Source organism: Neovison vison, chromosome 1, assembly GCF_020171115.1.
Source record: "Neovison vison isolate M4711 chromosome 1, ASM_NN_V1, whole genome shotgun sequence".
In the NCBI taxonomy this organism is placed as follows: Eukaryota; Metazoa; Chordata; class Mammalia; order Carnivora; family Mustelidae; genus Neogale; species Neogale vison.
In genome coordinates, this window is record NC_058091.1 from 209,886,022 (window position 1) to 209,898,195 (window position 12,174).

At 39.0% G+C, this 12,174-nt stretch overlaps 1 protein-coding gene across 1 annotated transcript in view; it reads left to right on the plus strand.

The window, feature by feature from the left end:
• The first annotated feature begins 3,550 nt into the window (after nucleotides 1-3,550).
• The window catches only part of SSBP2 (single stranded DNA binding protein 2), a 330,924-nt gene continuing 322,300 nt past the window's right edge, over nucleotides 3,551-12,174 (plus strand). Inside the window, exon 1 of the mRNA XM_044266152.1 lies at nucleotides 3,551-3,569. Within this exon, the coding sequence (XP_044122087.1) occupies nucleotides 3,568-3,569 (2 nt within the window). The 5' untranslated portion in view covers nucleotides 3,551-3,567. The remainder of the gene's footprint in view (nucleotides 3,570-12,174) is intronic.

The window sequence follows — 12,174 nt, forward strand, 5'->3', positions numbered from 1 at the left end:
AAACTCACCTTGATTAGACAACAGTCCACCTCCTTTGCACCACAAGCTCCTCCTCTGTGGAGCTGCCTGCAAAGCGAAACTGCCCAGGATCGATGCTGTCAGGGAAATGTGTCTGCACAGAGGCAAGGCACTAATCAAGTTCTCCTGCAGCTGCTGACCTAGCCCTCAACACTAAATGAAGAAACATGCAGCCATGAAAGAGAAGCAGCTGGTGGACCAGGAATCAGAGGAAATGGAAACAATAGAGGAGGAATCACTGGACTTGAAAATAATGCAGAACCCCAACAACAAAAATCTCTTTGTCCATAGCAATGAGGAAATATTTCATGAAGATGGTTTCTCACCCATGTGGAGCAAGAGGCAAAGGGTAAGGTGACTTTTAAGGGTGTTGCTGGGTATCAGTTTCCAAATGGCAGCCCTGTTACTGGACCAAAGACGGATAGTAGGGACCAAACACAGTGGAGAGTCATAAACCAAGAGGAATGGAAAGTTAGAGAACATCCACTCAGATATTCTGTACCTGTGTTTCTCTGAAAAATGCTGATTCTACGTGGTTCTTGAGAACACTCCTAAAGAATCACACTATCATAGAATCTTGAACCTGACAATAAGCTAAGGGTTTCTAGTTCAAATACCTTGTGGATGAAGAAAGGGAGATCCAGGAAGATCCAAGAGCTTCCCCAAGGTCACAAACAAATTAGGGGCAGAGAGCTAGAAATAACCAAAGTTAATTTCTCATAGATCTTAAGACAGTGCTTTTGGAGTTCCAGTAAATTTTCCACACTTCTGAAGCCTTTTGAGCTACAGGCTCATGTTGGAAGACTTAATTTCAATAAGCAGGTTGGCAATAACAGTCTGGCATGTTAACAATTAAACTGTTTTTATAAATAATGACTTCTATAGGAAATACAATCTCTTTCAATTAAGATATGAAGTGCATTTTGGTTTTGCAAATGATGAGGCAGTTGTGTCCCTGTTGGGTATCAGGGATCCTTTTCTACTTCTTGTTACCAATGGTGTTAGGTACTCTAGCACAGATTGCCATTTGAACTAGTAACTTTCTACAGTGAAAACAAGGAATCCAGAGAATCAAAGTAGCATTGTAGACACTATCACTGTTCCAAAACCCTTATTTTATTCCTTTATTTATCTTATATAAATAACTTAATATAATTTATTTCATTAATGTATAATTATAAGAGATGTAATGAATCAGAAGAGTGGTTTGGCTGAAGCAGCCTGCATATTAAAAATCTCTGCTCTGGAGGTCTTTAGGCAAGTATCATGCTTTCATCCCTGAAAGAATGAGTGGATCATTGTAGAAGCAACCATTTTTTTTTTTTAAACAGATGTCAAAGATTTCATTTCATTTGTTAATTAATAAGGGAACCATTAAGATGTTTCAATGGATTCAAAGGAAAATTCACAAAACCACTTACATGTGGGCAAATAAGGTATATTGAAATGAATTTCAAAATAGATGCAAAAATGGGGCGCTTGGGTGGCTCATGGGTTAAATGTCCAACTCTAGGTTTCGGCTCAATTCATGATCTCAGGATTGTGAAGTTGAGCCCTATATTGGGCTCCATGATCAGGGGGGAGTCTGTTTGAGATTCTGTCTCTCCCTTTCCCTCACCCACCCCCTCTGCTTTTCCCTCCCTCAAGAGAGAAAGCACTCTTTCTCTCACTAAAATAAATAATTTTTTTAAAAAGATGCAAAAAGAGGAAAAATATACTAGTATTCACAGGCAAATAATTGATTTCATTCTACCAGACAGAAGTTGGTCTTTTGTCCTCAGGAATTACATTTTTATCAGGGTGTCTGGGTGGCAGAGGCAGTTAAACATACAACACTTGACTTGAGCTCAAGTCATGATCTCAGTCACGGTCATGAGATCAACCCCCCAGGTTGGACTCTGCGCTGAGTGAGGAGCCTGCTTTAGATCCTCTCTCTGCCTTCCTCTGTCCCTCCCACCCCACTCTCTCTCTCCTTAAAAAACAAACAGAAAAAGAATTACGATTTTATCAATTTTCTGTAAACTACAGAATTATAAAGTAGCTCAAAGACAATGAAAAGTAAAGATGATAGAATTAAAGATTCTAGAAGGATAGACTAGACATACATGCCTTGTTTTCAACTGAAAATACACAGTAATCTTTGGTCTACTAGAATTCTTTCATAATTTTCCATTCAATTCACATTTTACAGATTAAGAAACTGAATAGAGAAAGGTAATAGCCTAACCTGGATCCCTGAGTGACAGAGCATGAATGTGAACAAAGATCAGATTCCAGGGAACTTCTCTTAACCTATAGAGCAGAAGTTCTTACCTGGTGGTAGTATATGTCTCTGGATATTTGGCAATGCCTAAAGACATTTTTGGCCGTCACAATTTGAGAGTATTTCTGACTTCTGAAGGGCAGAAACTGGAGTTGCTGCTTAACATCGTACAATGCAAAGGACAGCCCCCACAACAAAGAAACCACCTCTTTTTGAAAAGTTTCCACTCTTAAAAGATGATATCTCCTTGGACAATGACAGGGTATAAACCACTCAGAGCCCACATGCTCAGGTCACTATAAAAAGCAAAAAGCAGGGGTGCCTGGGTGGCTCAGTGGGTTAAAGCCTCTGCCTTCGGCTCAGGTCATGATCCCAGGGTCCCGGGATCGAGCCTCACATGGGGCTTTCTGCTCAGCAGGGAGCCTGCTTCCCCCCCCTCTCTCTCTACCTGCCTCTCTGTCTGTCAAATAAATAAATAAAAGCTTTAAAAAAAAAAAAAAGCAAAAAGCACACTTTTCAGAAACACATCTACTTAAGAATCTTCCACTACACTAGCATGTAAATCATTAAAGAATTGAAAGGGCTAAGAACAACTGGTAAAATACAATGAGAACTTGTGATAATTGGCACCGTCCATTGATTAATATGACAGTAGTATTTATTCAACTCTCCCACAGGCACTCTTTAAGGAATAAGGGGGTCATGCCGAGGAAAGTACTCAATTGGCAACATTATCAGGAAACTTATTTGCATTTGGAAATAAAAGAAAATTAGTAGAACATATCTCAGCCTCAGATACAGAATCAGTTAGATTCTGACATGTATTTAACCAATTTTCTTTTAGTAGCTACCGTGTGCAAGATGTAAGCTAGGTGCTAGGGACGCAAGAAGATAGAAGCTTATGAGCTAGTGGAGAAGATGAACATACACATAACAGATTATAACGCGGCACTATCGTTCCGTGATCCTAAGGGAAAGCTAGCTTAAGACTGCCAAGAGGAGGGAGGAAACACAACACAGAAAACTCAGGCTGATTCTGGAGGGGATGGACTTGGAGAACAAGAAAGAGGGAGGGGAAATTCTGGGCAGATGGAATGGTGCTGTTCAGAGGCATACACATGACAGAGACTGGTGTATTCTGAGAGTATAAATGGAAGGGTGGTAAGGGCAAGGTGATTCATGTAAGATGACATGACAACAGACAGGTAGTGGGGGGCCTGACCAGGAAGAGTCTCCCCTCTGAGTTGTTTCCACTGTTTTGGCTTTAAGGAATGAAGCTGCTATGAATGTAAGTCTTTTGTGAACATATTTTTTAAAATTTCTCTTGGATAAACACTCGGGAGTAGAAGTGGTGTACACAGCATAGACATGTATTTCACTTACTTGTGGAACATAAGGAATAACATGGAGGACATTGGGAGAAGAGGAGGAGAAGTGAATTGGGGGAAATCAGAGGGGGAGACAACACATGAGAGACTGTGAACTCTGAGAAACAGAGGGTTTTTGGAGGGGAGGGGGTTGGGGGGTGTTGGGTGAGCCTGGTGGTCGGTATTATGGAGGCCATGAATTGCATGGAACACTGGGTGTGGTGCATAAACAATGAATCTTGGAACACTAAAAAAATAATTAAATTAAAAAGAAAAAAAAAAAAGAAATACCGTACAACTTTTCAGAGTAACTGTACTGTTCTCTACTCTCACCAGCAGCAGTGAGAATTCCTGCTACTCCACATCCTTGCCAATCCTGGACATTGTCAATCTTTTAAATCTTAGCTCGTTTTAGTGACTACGTTGTGCTATATCACTGATTTGACTTGGCGTTTGATAATTAATGATCTTGAGCATATTTTATTTTATTTATTTTTTTAAAGATTTTTAAATTCATTTATTTATCAGAGAGAGAGAGAGAGTGAGAGAGAGCACAAGCAGGGGGCAGAGGGAGAAGGCTCCTCGCTGAGCAAGGAGCGAGGACCTGGAACCAGGGCTTGGGGCTTGATCCCACAACCCTGAGATCATGACCCAAGCTGAAGGCAGACGCTTAACAGACCGAGCCACCCAGGCGTCCCGATGTTGAGCACATTTTAATACTTATTGGCTACTTATAAGTCTTCCTTTGTGACATGTCCAAGTCTTTTGCCCATTCTTTAAGTGTGTTGTCTTTTTATTATTATGTTGTAGATATGCTTGATGTGTTCTGGAGGTAAGTCTTCAGCCACATACATGTGTTGTGAAATTTTTTTCCCCCACTCTGTAAACTATTTGTTTTAACAGTGTTTTTTGATAAGCAGAGTTTTTTTTTTTTAATTTGTTAAATTCCAATTTATTGATATTTCCCTTTTATGATGAGTGCTTTCTCTGGGCAGTCTAAGAAATCTCTGCCTACCCATCACTGCAAAGATTTTCCCTTATATATTTAAGCTTATGATACATCTTTTTTTTTTTTTTTAAAGATTTTTATTTATTTGACAGACAGAGATCACAGGCAGGCAGAAAGTCAGATGCAGAGAGAGGAAGGGAAGCAGGCTCCCTGCCAGGACCCTGGGATCAAGACTTGAGCCGAAGGCAGAGACTTTAACTCAGTGAGCCACCCAGGTGCCCCCTATGATGCATCTTGAATTAATTTTTTGTATATGATGTGAGACAGAGGTCCAGTTTCATCCTTTGGCATATATAGGTATCCAATTTTCACTAGCAGAACCATCCCTCTAACCCCACTGAATTTCTTTTGCTCCTTGTTGAAAATCATTTTACCCTGTAATTGTTAGTCTACTTCTGAACTTCTCTCTTGCGTTCTGCTGGTTTATCTAAACTTTACTCAATATCAGTCCATTTCAATTATTATAGCTTTAAAGTAAGTCTTGAAATAAAAACCCAGTTGATTAAGTCTTCCAGATTTGTTCTTTCTCTCTCCCCTACCCCTTCCAAAGTTGGGTTGGCTATTTTAGGTCCTTTTGTTTCCCATATATTTTTCAATTAATTAATTAAACAGTTAATTAATTAATTGAAGAAAGAGAGAGAGTACACATGAGTGGGCAGGGGAGGAACAGAGGGAGAGAGAGAGAATCTTACACAGGTTCCATGCCCAGCATGGAGCCCAATGTGCGGCTCAATCTCATGACCTGAGTCAAAATCAAGAGTCAAGACACTTAACTGAATGAGCCACCCAGGCACCCCCATATATATTTTAAAGGTTCTATTTATTTATTTTAGAGAGAGAGGTAAAGAGAGTGTTGGGGGTGGGGAGGGGAAGAGGAAGAGAGAGAATCTCAAGCAATTCCACATGGAGCATGGAGCCTGATGCAGGGCTCAAGCCCTTATGGGTTATCCCTGTGATCATGACCTGCATTGAAACCAAAAGTCAAATGCTTAATTGACTGAGGTACCCAGGCATATCACCCATATATATTTTAGAATTAGCATGCCAATTTCTACAAAAAAGCCCTTTGGGATTTTGAATTGAACTCAATCTATTGTGGGGAGAAGTAACATCTTGACAATATTGAATGTACCAATCCCTGAACATGTTTATTTCTATTTACTTAGGCCTTTCCCCCCCAATTTTTTCAGCAGTATAGAAATCTTATACTTCTTTTATTAAATTATCTCTAAATGTTTACAATGTTTTTGGATGTTGTTATAAATTTTATTTTCCAATCTTATTTAATTAAAAAATGAAAAAAATCCTTATTGTTTTTTCATTGTGGAAAAAATAAAGATATAGAGAAGAAAGTATCAGTTATAATAGGGCCACCCAAAGATAATTATTATTAGCATCTTGGTGCATATTCAATAACCTTATTTTGCTGATTAGCATCTTGGTGCATATGTCAATAATCTTATAATACCTACTTATGCATATTTTAAAAATTAAATAGTGAGTGTGTTTTTTAGAAATAAAAATCAAATCAGACCAACACCAGTATAAACCAAGAGGAATTCTGAAAGGTGGCCCTAGACCTACATTAGGTTGTCTTTTAAAAATCTTTATATCCATTCATTGTTTGGAAATCCAGAACACATTTTTCCCAAAGAAACAATGTATAAATGATAGATAATCAATTCAGACTCCCCCCCCACCACCAAAAAGGCAAACAAACCCATTCTTAACTCTTCGTGGCTTTTAGCCCTCTGATCTGAGCCTATTTCTAAACTCTTTTTTTTTTAATTTATTTATTTGATAGAGAGAGATCACAAGTAGGCAGAGAGGCAGGCAGAGAGAGAGAAGGGGGAAGCAGGCTCCCCGCCGAGCAGAGAGCCCGACGTGGGGCTTGATCCCAGGACCCTGAGATCATGACCTGAGCTGAAGGCAGAGGCTTAAACCACTGAGCCACCCAGGCGCCCCTCTAAACTCTTTTAAGGGGCGCCTGGGTGGCTCAGTGGGTTAAGCCGCTGCCTTCGGCTCAGGTCATGATCTCAGGGTTCTGGGATCGAGTCCCGCATCAGGCTCTCTGCTCGGTGGGGAGCCTGCTTCCTCCTCTCTCTCTCTGCCTGCCTCTCTGCCTACTTGTGATCTCTCTCTGTCAAATAAATAAAAAAAATCTTTAAAAAATAAATAAATAAATAAACTCTTTTAAGGTAGCACTAACCCCACACCTTCATTCCCTATAAGCTAAATACCTGTAAGGAGAGAGACACAGGATGGAGCTGGTGGACAACGCAGAGGAAACTTTGCAAGAGCAGGAGATCAGAGTTATGCAAGGAGTCCTGTACCAACAATGACTCTGAGGCCCCTGGGTATATAAGCTGCAGAAGACAGGTGGTTTCTAGCAGCAGGAGAAGTGGGTAGTAGCAGAACTTTATCCATATTAATCATCCCCAAAATAATTCTACTGAGGCTAAAATTCAGGAGGTCCAGTCCAATCTCAGGTTGTCATGTCATCCAAGAAACACATGCCAGTAACAAAGAAAATCCTCAAATAATTTAAATATTGCCTCTCTCAGGATTGTGCTGTCCATACATACATAGAAAACTATCTTGTCTAATCTTTTGCTTTCCTATTGGCTTCATCTTATAGCTTTTCTAGAATTATCTTTTCTAAATAATGTAAAACAATTTTCCTAGCCATAGAATTTTTTCTTCTTCTCCAACCCCCTTTCTTCCAGGTCTGCATTCCCTGAACCAAAGAACATCCTGGCAATGACAGAATATTCTCTGAACAGACAGGGGCAAGGAAAATGCTGGAAAGGCCTCCACATGATAGCCTACATTGCATCTCGCTGAACAGAAGTTTTCTACATTAGGAAGATCCTGTGTCACTGGAAAGACTTCTGGGAAGTCCTAGAGTCTAGGAAAAGATAAGATACATGTATAACGATGGGTTTTTATTCTTACATGTAAAGATAATAGAAGGTGCTCTAAAAGCAAGTCCTTTTCAGGAACTTTTCATCCTACTCCCTTTGAGCCTCCATTGTTTAACCACCCACCACCTTGGCTCAGCCTTGTTCTCAAGGAGGGCCTAGGTCTGGAATTCCTGAGGACTCATGCAGACACAGGTCGGGGGGAGCTGCTTTGGCAGTGCAAAACAGGGAAGCTGGCACAGTGGCCGTCCACGCTGTGTTGATCTTTGGTCTGATACTTGTTTTTAGTTTCACTTTCTTTTAATTATGGTCTCTCTATATCTGACCTGAACAGCACTATTCTTCTGGTTTGTTAGTTAATTTTAATGATAATAGCATATCACCATTAGAGTGGCTTCTTAGGTCACAGTGTATTGCAGAGAGCAGATTGTTAATTAAATGGTAATGTTTTCTGAATTTTGAAGTAATTCCTAAAGTTAATAGTTATTAGTTACCTTGAAAATGTAAAAAAAAAGAAAAAAAATCATTATATAATTAGTAAGCTGCCCTCCAAGAAGCAGATCACATCACACTCTGTCCAAAAGGAACAGCTTTGCTGACGAGGCACTGACATAGTTAAGAGAAACCATGAATCACGAGGGGCCAGGAAAATGGTGCTGCCCAGCTCACATTCAGAGGCAGCATAATTTATGAAGCACTGAGGACAGTGGGAGGTAGGCTGTCAGAAATGCTAAGTTCTCTGCGGAATTATTACATTCCCTTTGAAAGATTCGATGTCATTGAAACGAGGTAATCTGGGGAAGCTCGGAGGTTCTATGCAATTGGGGAAAGTGCAAAGATACTTGGAAATGAAGCCAAATTTCTTCAGCTTTTTTCCCACTGGAAATCAGACCAAGGTCTTATGAAAACAGACTTTCTTTTCAAGCATCAGGAGGAAACACTGCAAAAAAGATGCCCATGGCACTTGGAAACTTCTGGATTCACCAATACCCGAGCAGTCAGAAATTGAGTCAATTCTGCCTTAAGATCTGTTTTCTTATCCCTTGGCACACTCTTTTTAATTATTTAAGATCAGATATTGTCTCTGTGTTCAAGGGAAGAAGACAATGGAAAACATAACAATATACAACAATGTTGATGACTTGAACACACTAAGTACAAGTTATTACATTTATTATCTCTTTTGATAAGTAACAATTTCTAATATCACTTCACTGCTTAAGACAGCATTAAGTGCTTTTCATGGGTTATTTTATTTTATCCTGTTATAAAAATAAGCACCCTTTCAATTTAGAAATAGAGAAACTGAGGCTGAGAGAAGCCAAGCAACTTGACAAAATAACACAATTTATCAGTGGTGGAGCTTATATTCCAGTCATTTCCTTCAGCTTTTTTTAAAAGGTATCAAGTTTTAATCTAATAAAAAGATTAAAATGACTAAATCTACTTGACATTTTGGAACGGAATATGATTCACCTTGAAGAAGAGCACTCTGGATTTTGGCATAACAGACTGGCTATTTCTTTTTGTCAAATCATTTTTATACAACTCCTGTCTGGTCCATAATGGCTCTGTGGCATGTACTCTCTGAATATAGATGAAATCACACCGCTGTTAACACCTCAGTGGAATGCTCCCTCAATAAGACAAAGTTTATTCAACTTTGGGAAGTGGTATTTGCAAACTATTCCAAAAGCCCCTCATGATACATTCAGACCCTCTTTCCTCCCTACCTGTTCATATACTTAGCTTATCCATTAGGAAGGACCTGGATCATAAAGAGACTTCTTTTAATGGGTTGTATTATTTTCTGTCAAGCAGCCATTTATTTCCTTGGAGGTCCATTGTACCTACTATCCATTTTCATGGGAGTAGGTAGTCCTGTTTCTGAGGTATTTATATGAAATTTTATAACAGTTTCTATGGCAACAGAGGATGTGAACATTACCTCAAGCCATTAAAAATGATAATTCACCAAATTAAGTGTGTACAATTTAGTTTGCTACCTGGCTACTGAAAGGTCTAAGGTAACTTGGTTGGCAGTTTGAAGAAACGTTTTATTCCTCACTCTTTTGCATCAGGTATGCTACCTGATCAGAAAACTGATTTCCAGAAACTTGAATGGCCACCGAGCAATTTTAGCAACAGTTCCAGCTGAACCTTTGTTGTAAACAATGCCATTTCCTAGGGGCAGAGAGATTGGACTTCAGAATGAACTACCCAGCCCACAGGCAAGCTTAGTACAGCAAGCAGGTCTGCTTTCCAGGCTAGGAGTTAAGCTTTTCTCTCCTGAATCAAGTATCAGAAATAAGTCCTTCCCATGGGGCACCTGAGTGGCTCAGTCTGTTAGGTGGCTGCCTTGAGGTCATGATCCCAGCATCCTGGAATTGAGCCCCAGGCCAGTCTCTGCTCAGCCTAGAGCCTTCCTCTTCCTCTCTCTCTGCCTGCCACTCCCCCGTTTGTGTCTGCTCTCTCTCTCTCCATCAAACAAATAAATAAAATATTTTTTAAAAATAAACCTTTCCCATTTATCTATGATATAAGAATAAATAGAAGTCCCTCACAAGGAAAGCCTTTTGATTCAGTTCAGTTCAACAGATGGTTATGGGGGTGTAGTGAGGCATCATGGAAAGACAGCAGGCTGGGGTCCCACCAAAACTGGATTCAAATTCTTTAGTTGTGGAGCCCTGAGAAAATTACATACTTACTTCAAGGTTCTTTCTTCACCTTGAAATTAAAGACAATAATGCTTCCATTGGCAGGGTGTTTTAAGGATTAGAAATAACATCTAATCCGGGACTCTATGTTCCTATCTTGGGGAAGAAAAAGACACGAGAAACAGGTAGAAATAAATAATATCCTTTACTTGGGTTACTCAGAGCACAACACAGGAGGTGTTATTTGTAATCTATCCCAGTATTCTCTATATTAACCTCTCACCCATTCTTACCCCCAAAGTCCTCCCTTCATAGGACTATTATTTTTTTCTTTCCCCCTTTCTCCTACTTCATTGGTTCTGTCTTTCTGGCTCCAGTCTCTCAATTCTATATCACAAACGTCCAAGAATCTGGCAGCAAACTCGGATTCTCCTTGGAGGGCAGATAATAAAAGCTATAGGACAAAAGCCAAAATTCTTTTTAGATGGCAGGAGGGGTTAAAAAAAAAAAAAAAAAGATGGCAGGAGGGGTATATAGCAAGAGTTATGAACACATACTATAAGGAGATTTGCTCTGATTATATATATGCGTACAAATATATGTATGTGTATATACATACACACACATATATACACACATATTATACACACACACATATGTCATATATAACATTCACTCAACACCTGGAACCCAGTAGTTGCTCAGTAAAAAATTCTAAATTAGTGAGCATCTACAATATGCCAGATACTTATCTCGTGCCCTTGGGGGTTCAAGCCCAGTTACAAGTAAGATCAGATCCCTGCTTCAAGGAGTTCACAGTGAAGAAGTTATTCTTGTGTTTAGGTATCTGTTTTAAGCATCTACATTATATTAAAACAATGAACATATGTGTATTCAGTTATTTCCATCAAATATCTTAGGTATAAGAAAACACTGACATAGTATAAACAAATTAATATATTAGTTGTACTCCAGGGAACTAATTTCAAAATGACCAGGCAACATTTCTTAAAAAACAAATAAACAACCACTCCACCATCAAAATAACCCACTCAAAACAAGTTATTTAATATATACATTTATTGGCTTTATAGTTAGCAAGAAATGTTAGTTGTGGGTTATATGAAAATTGAAGTCCTATCAATGTATGTTAATTGTGTCATTGTGTTTTTATCAATTATTTAATCTATTCTTGGATTAGAATGAAAAACACTGATATTCCATTCATTAATTCCTTGTTTCTTTCCTCTTTTATTTTTCTTAAACTTAATTTCATTTTTTCAGTGTTCTTTCTTCTTTATAACTGTTACCCTATTCTAGCCCTACACGGATTGTGGAGTCTGAAACCAGCTACGTATTAACTGTATTTTGGTGGCAAATTATTTAACCTGATCTGTTAAATGGGATTAAATTTAATAGTATCTCATGACATTGTTGTAAAGATTAAATGAAATAATGTATGTTTGGCACCTAACATAAGCCTGGCATACTATGCCAACACTTAACAAATGGTTGTTATTATTATTGTCATTATTATCATTATTATTATTGCTGTCATACTAATTTATCATAGAAGCTGGCCTCTCCAAGGTGCAAACAGGAAGAGCATTATTTTAAAATTTAATTGCCTTCAAACATGTCTATCTTATCTCCCTTTCCTGACCCTGGATGATACTTCAGGCAGATTTTTGTGTACTTTCTTGTTATTTTAGGATATTAGACAATAGTCTCATTTTCAGAATAGTCCAATCTAAATCAAAACTTCCATTTCCCATCCAGTTTAAAGCTTCTCCCCTCTCTCCAGCTCAGGCCTAACCAGGGAGTCCTCAGGTCAGTAGTGGGAGCACAACAGAGTCTATTCCTTGGCGCCTTTGCTCTACTTTCTCTGTTAGCTGCTTCAGGCTCCTTCAGGACATGTGTGGAGGAGATAGGTTAAGGG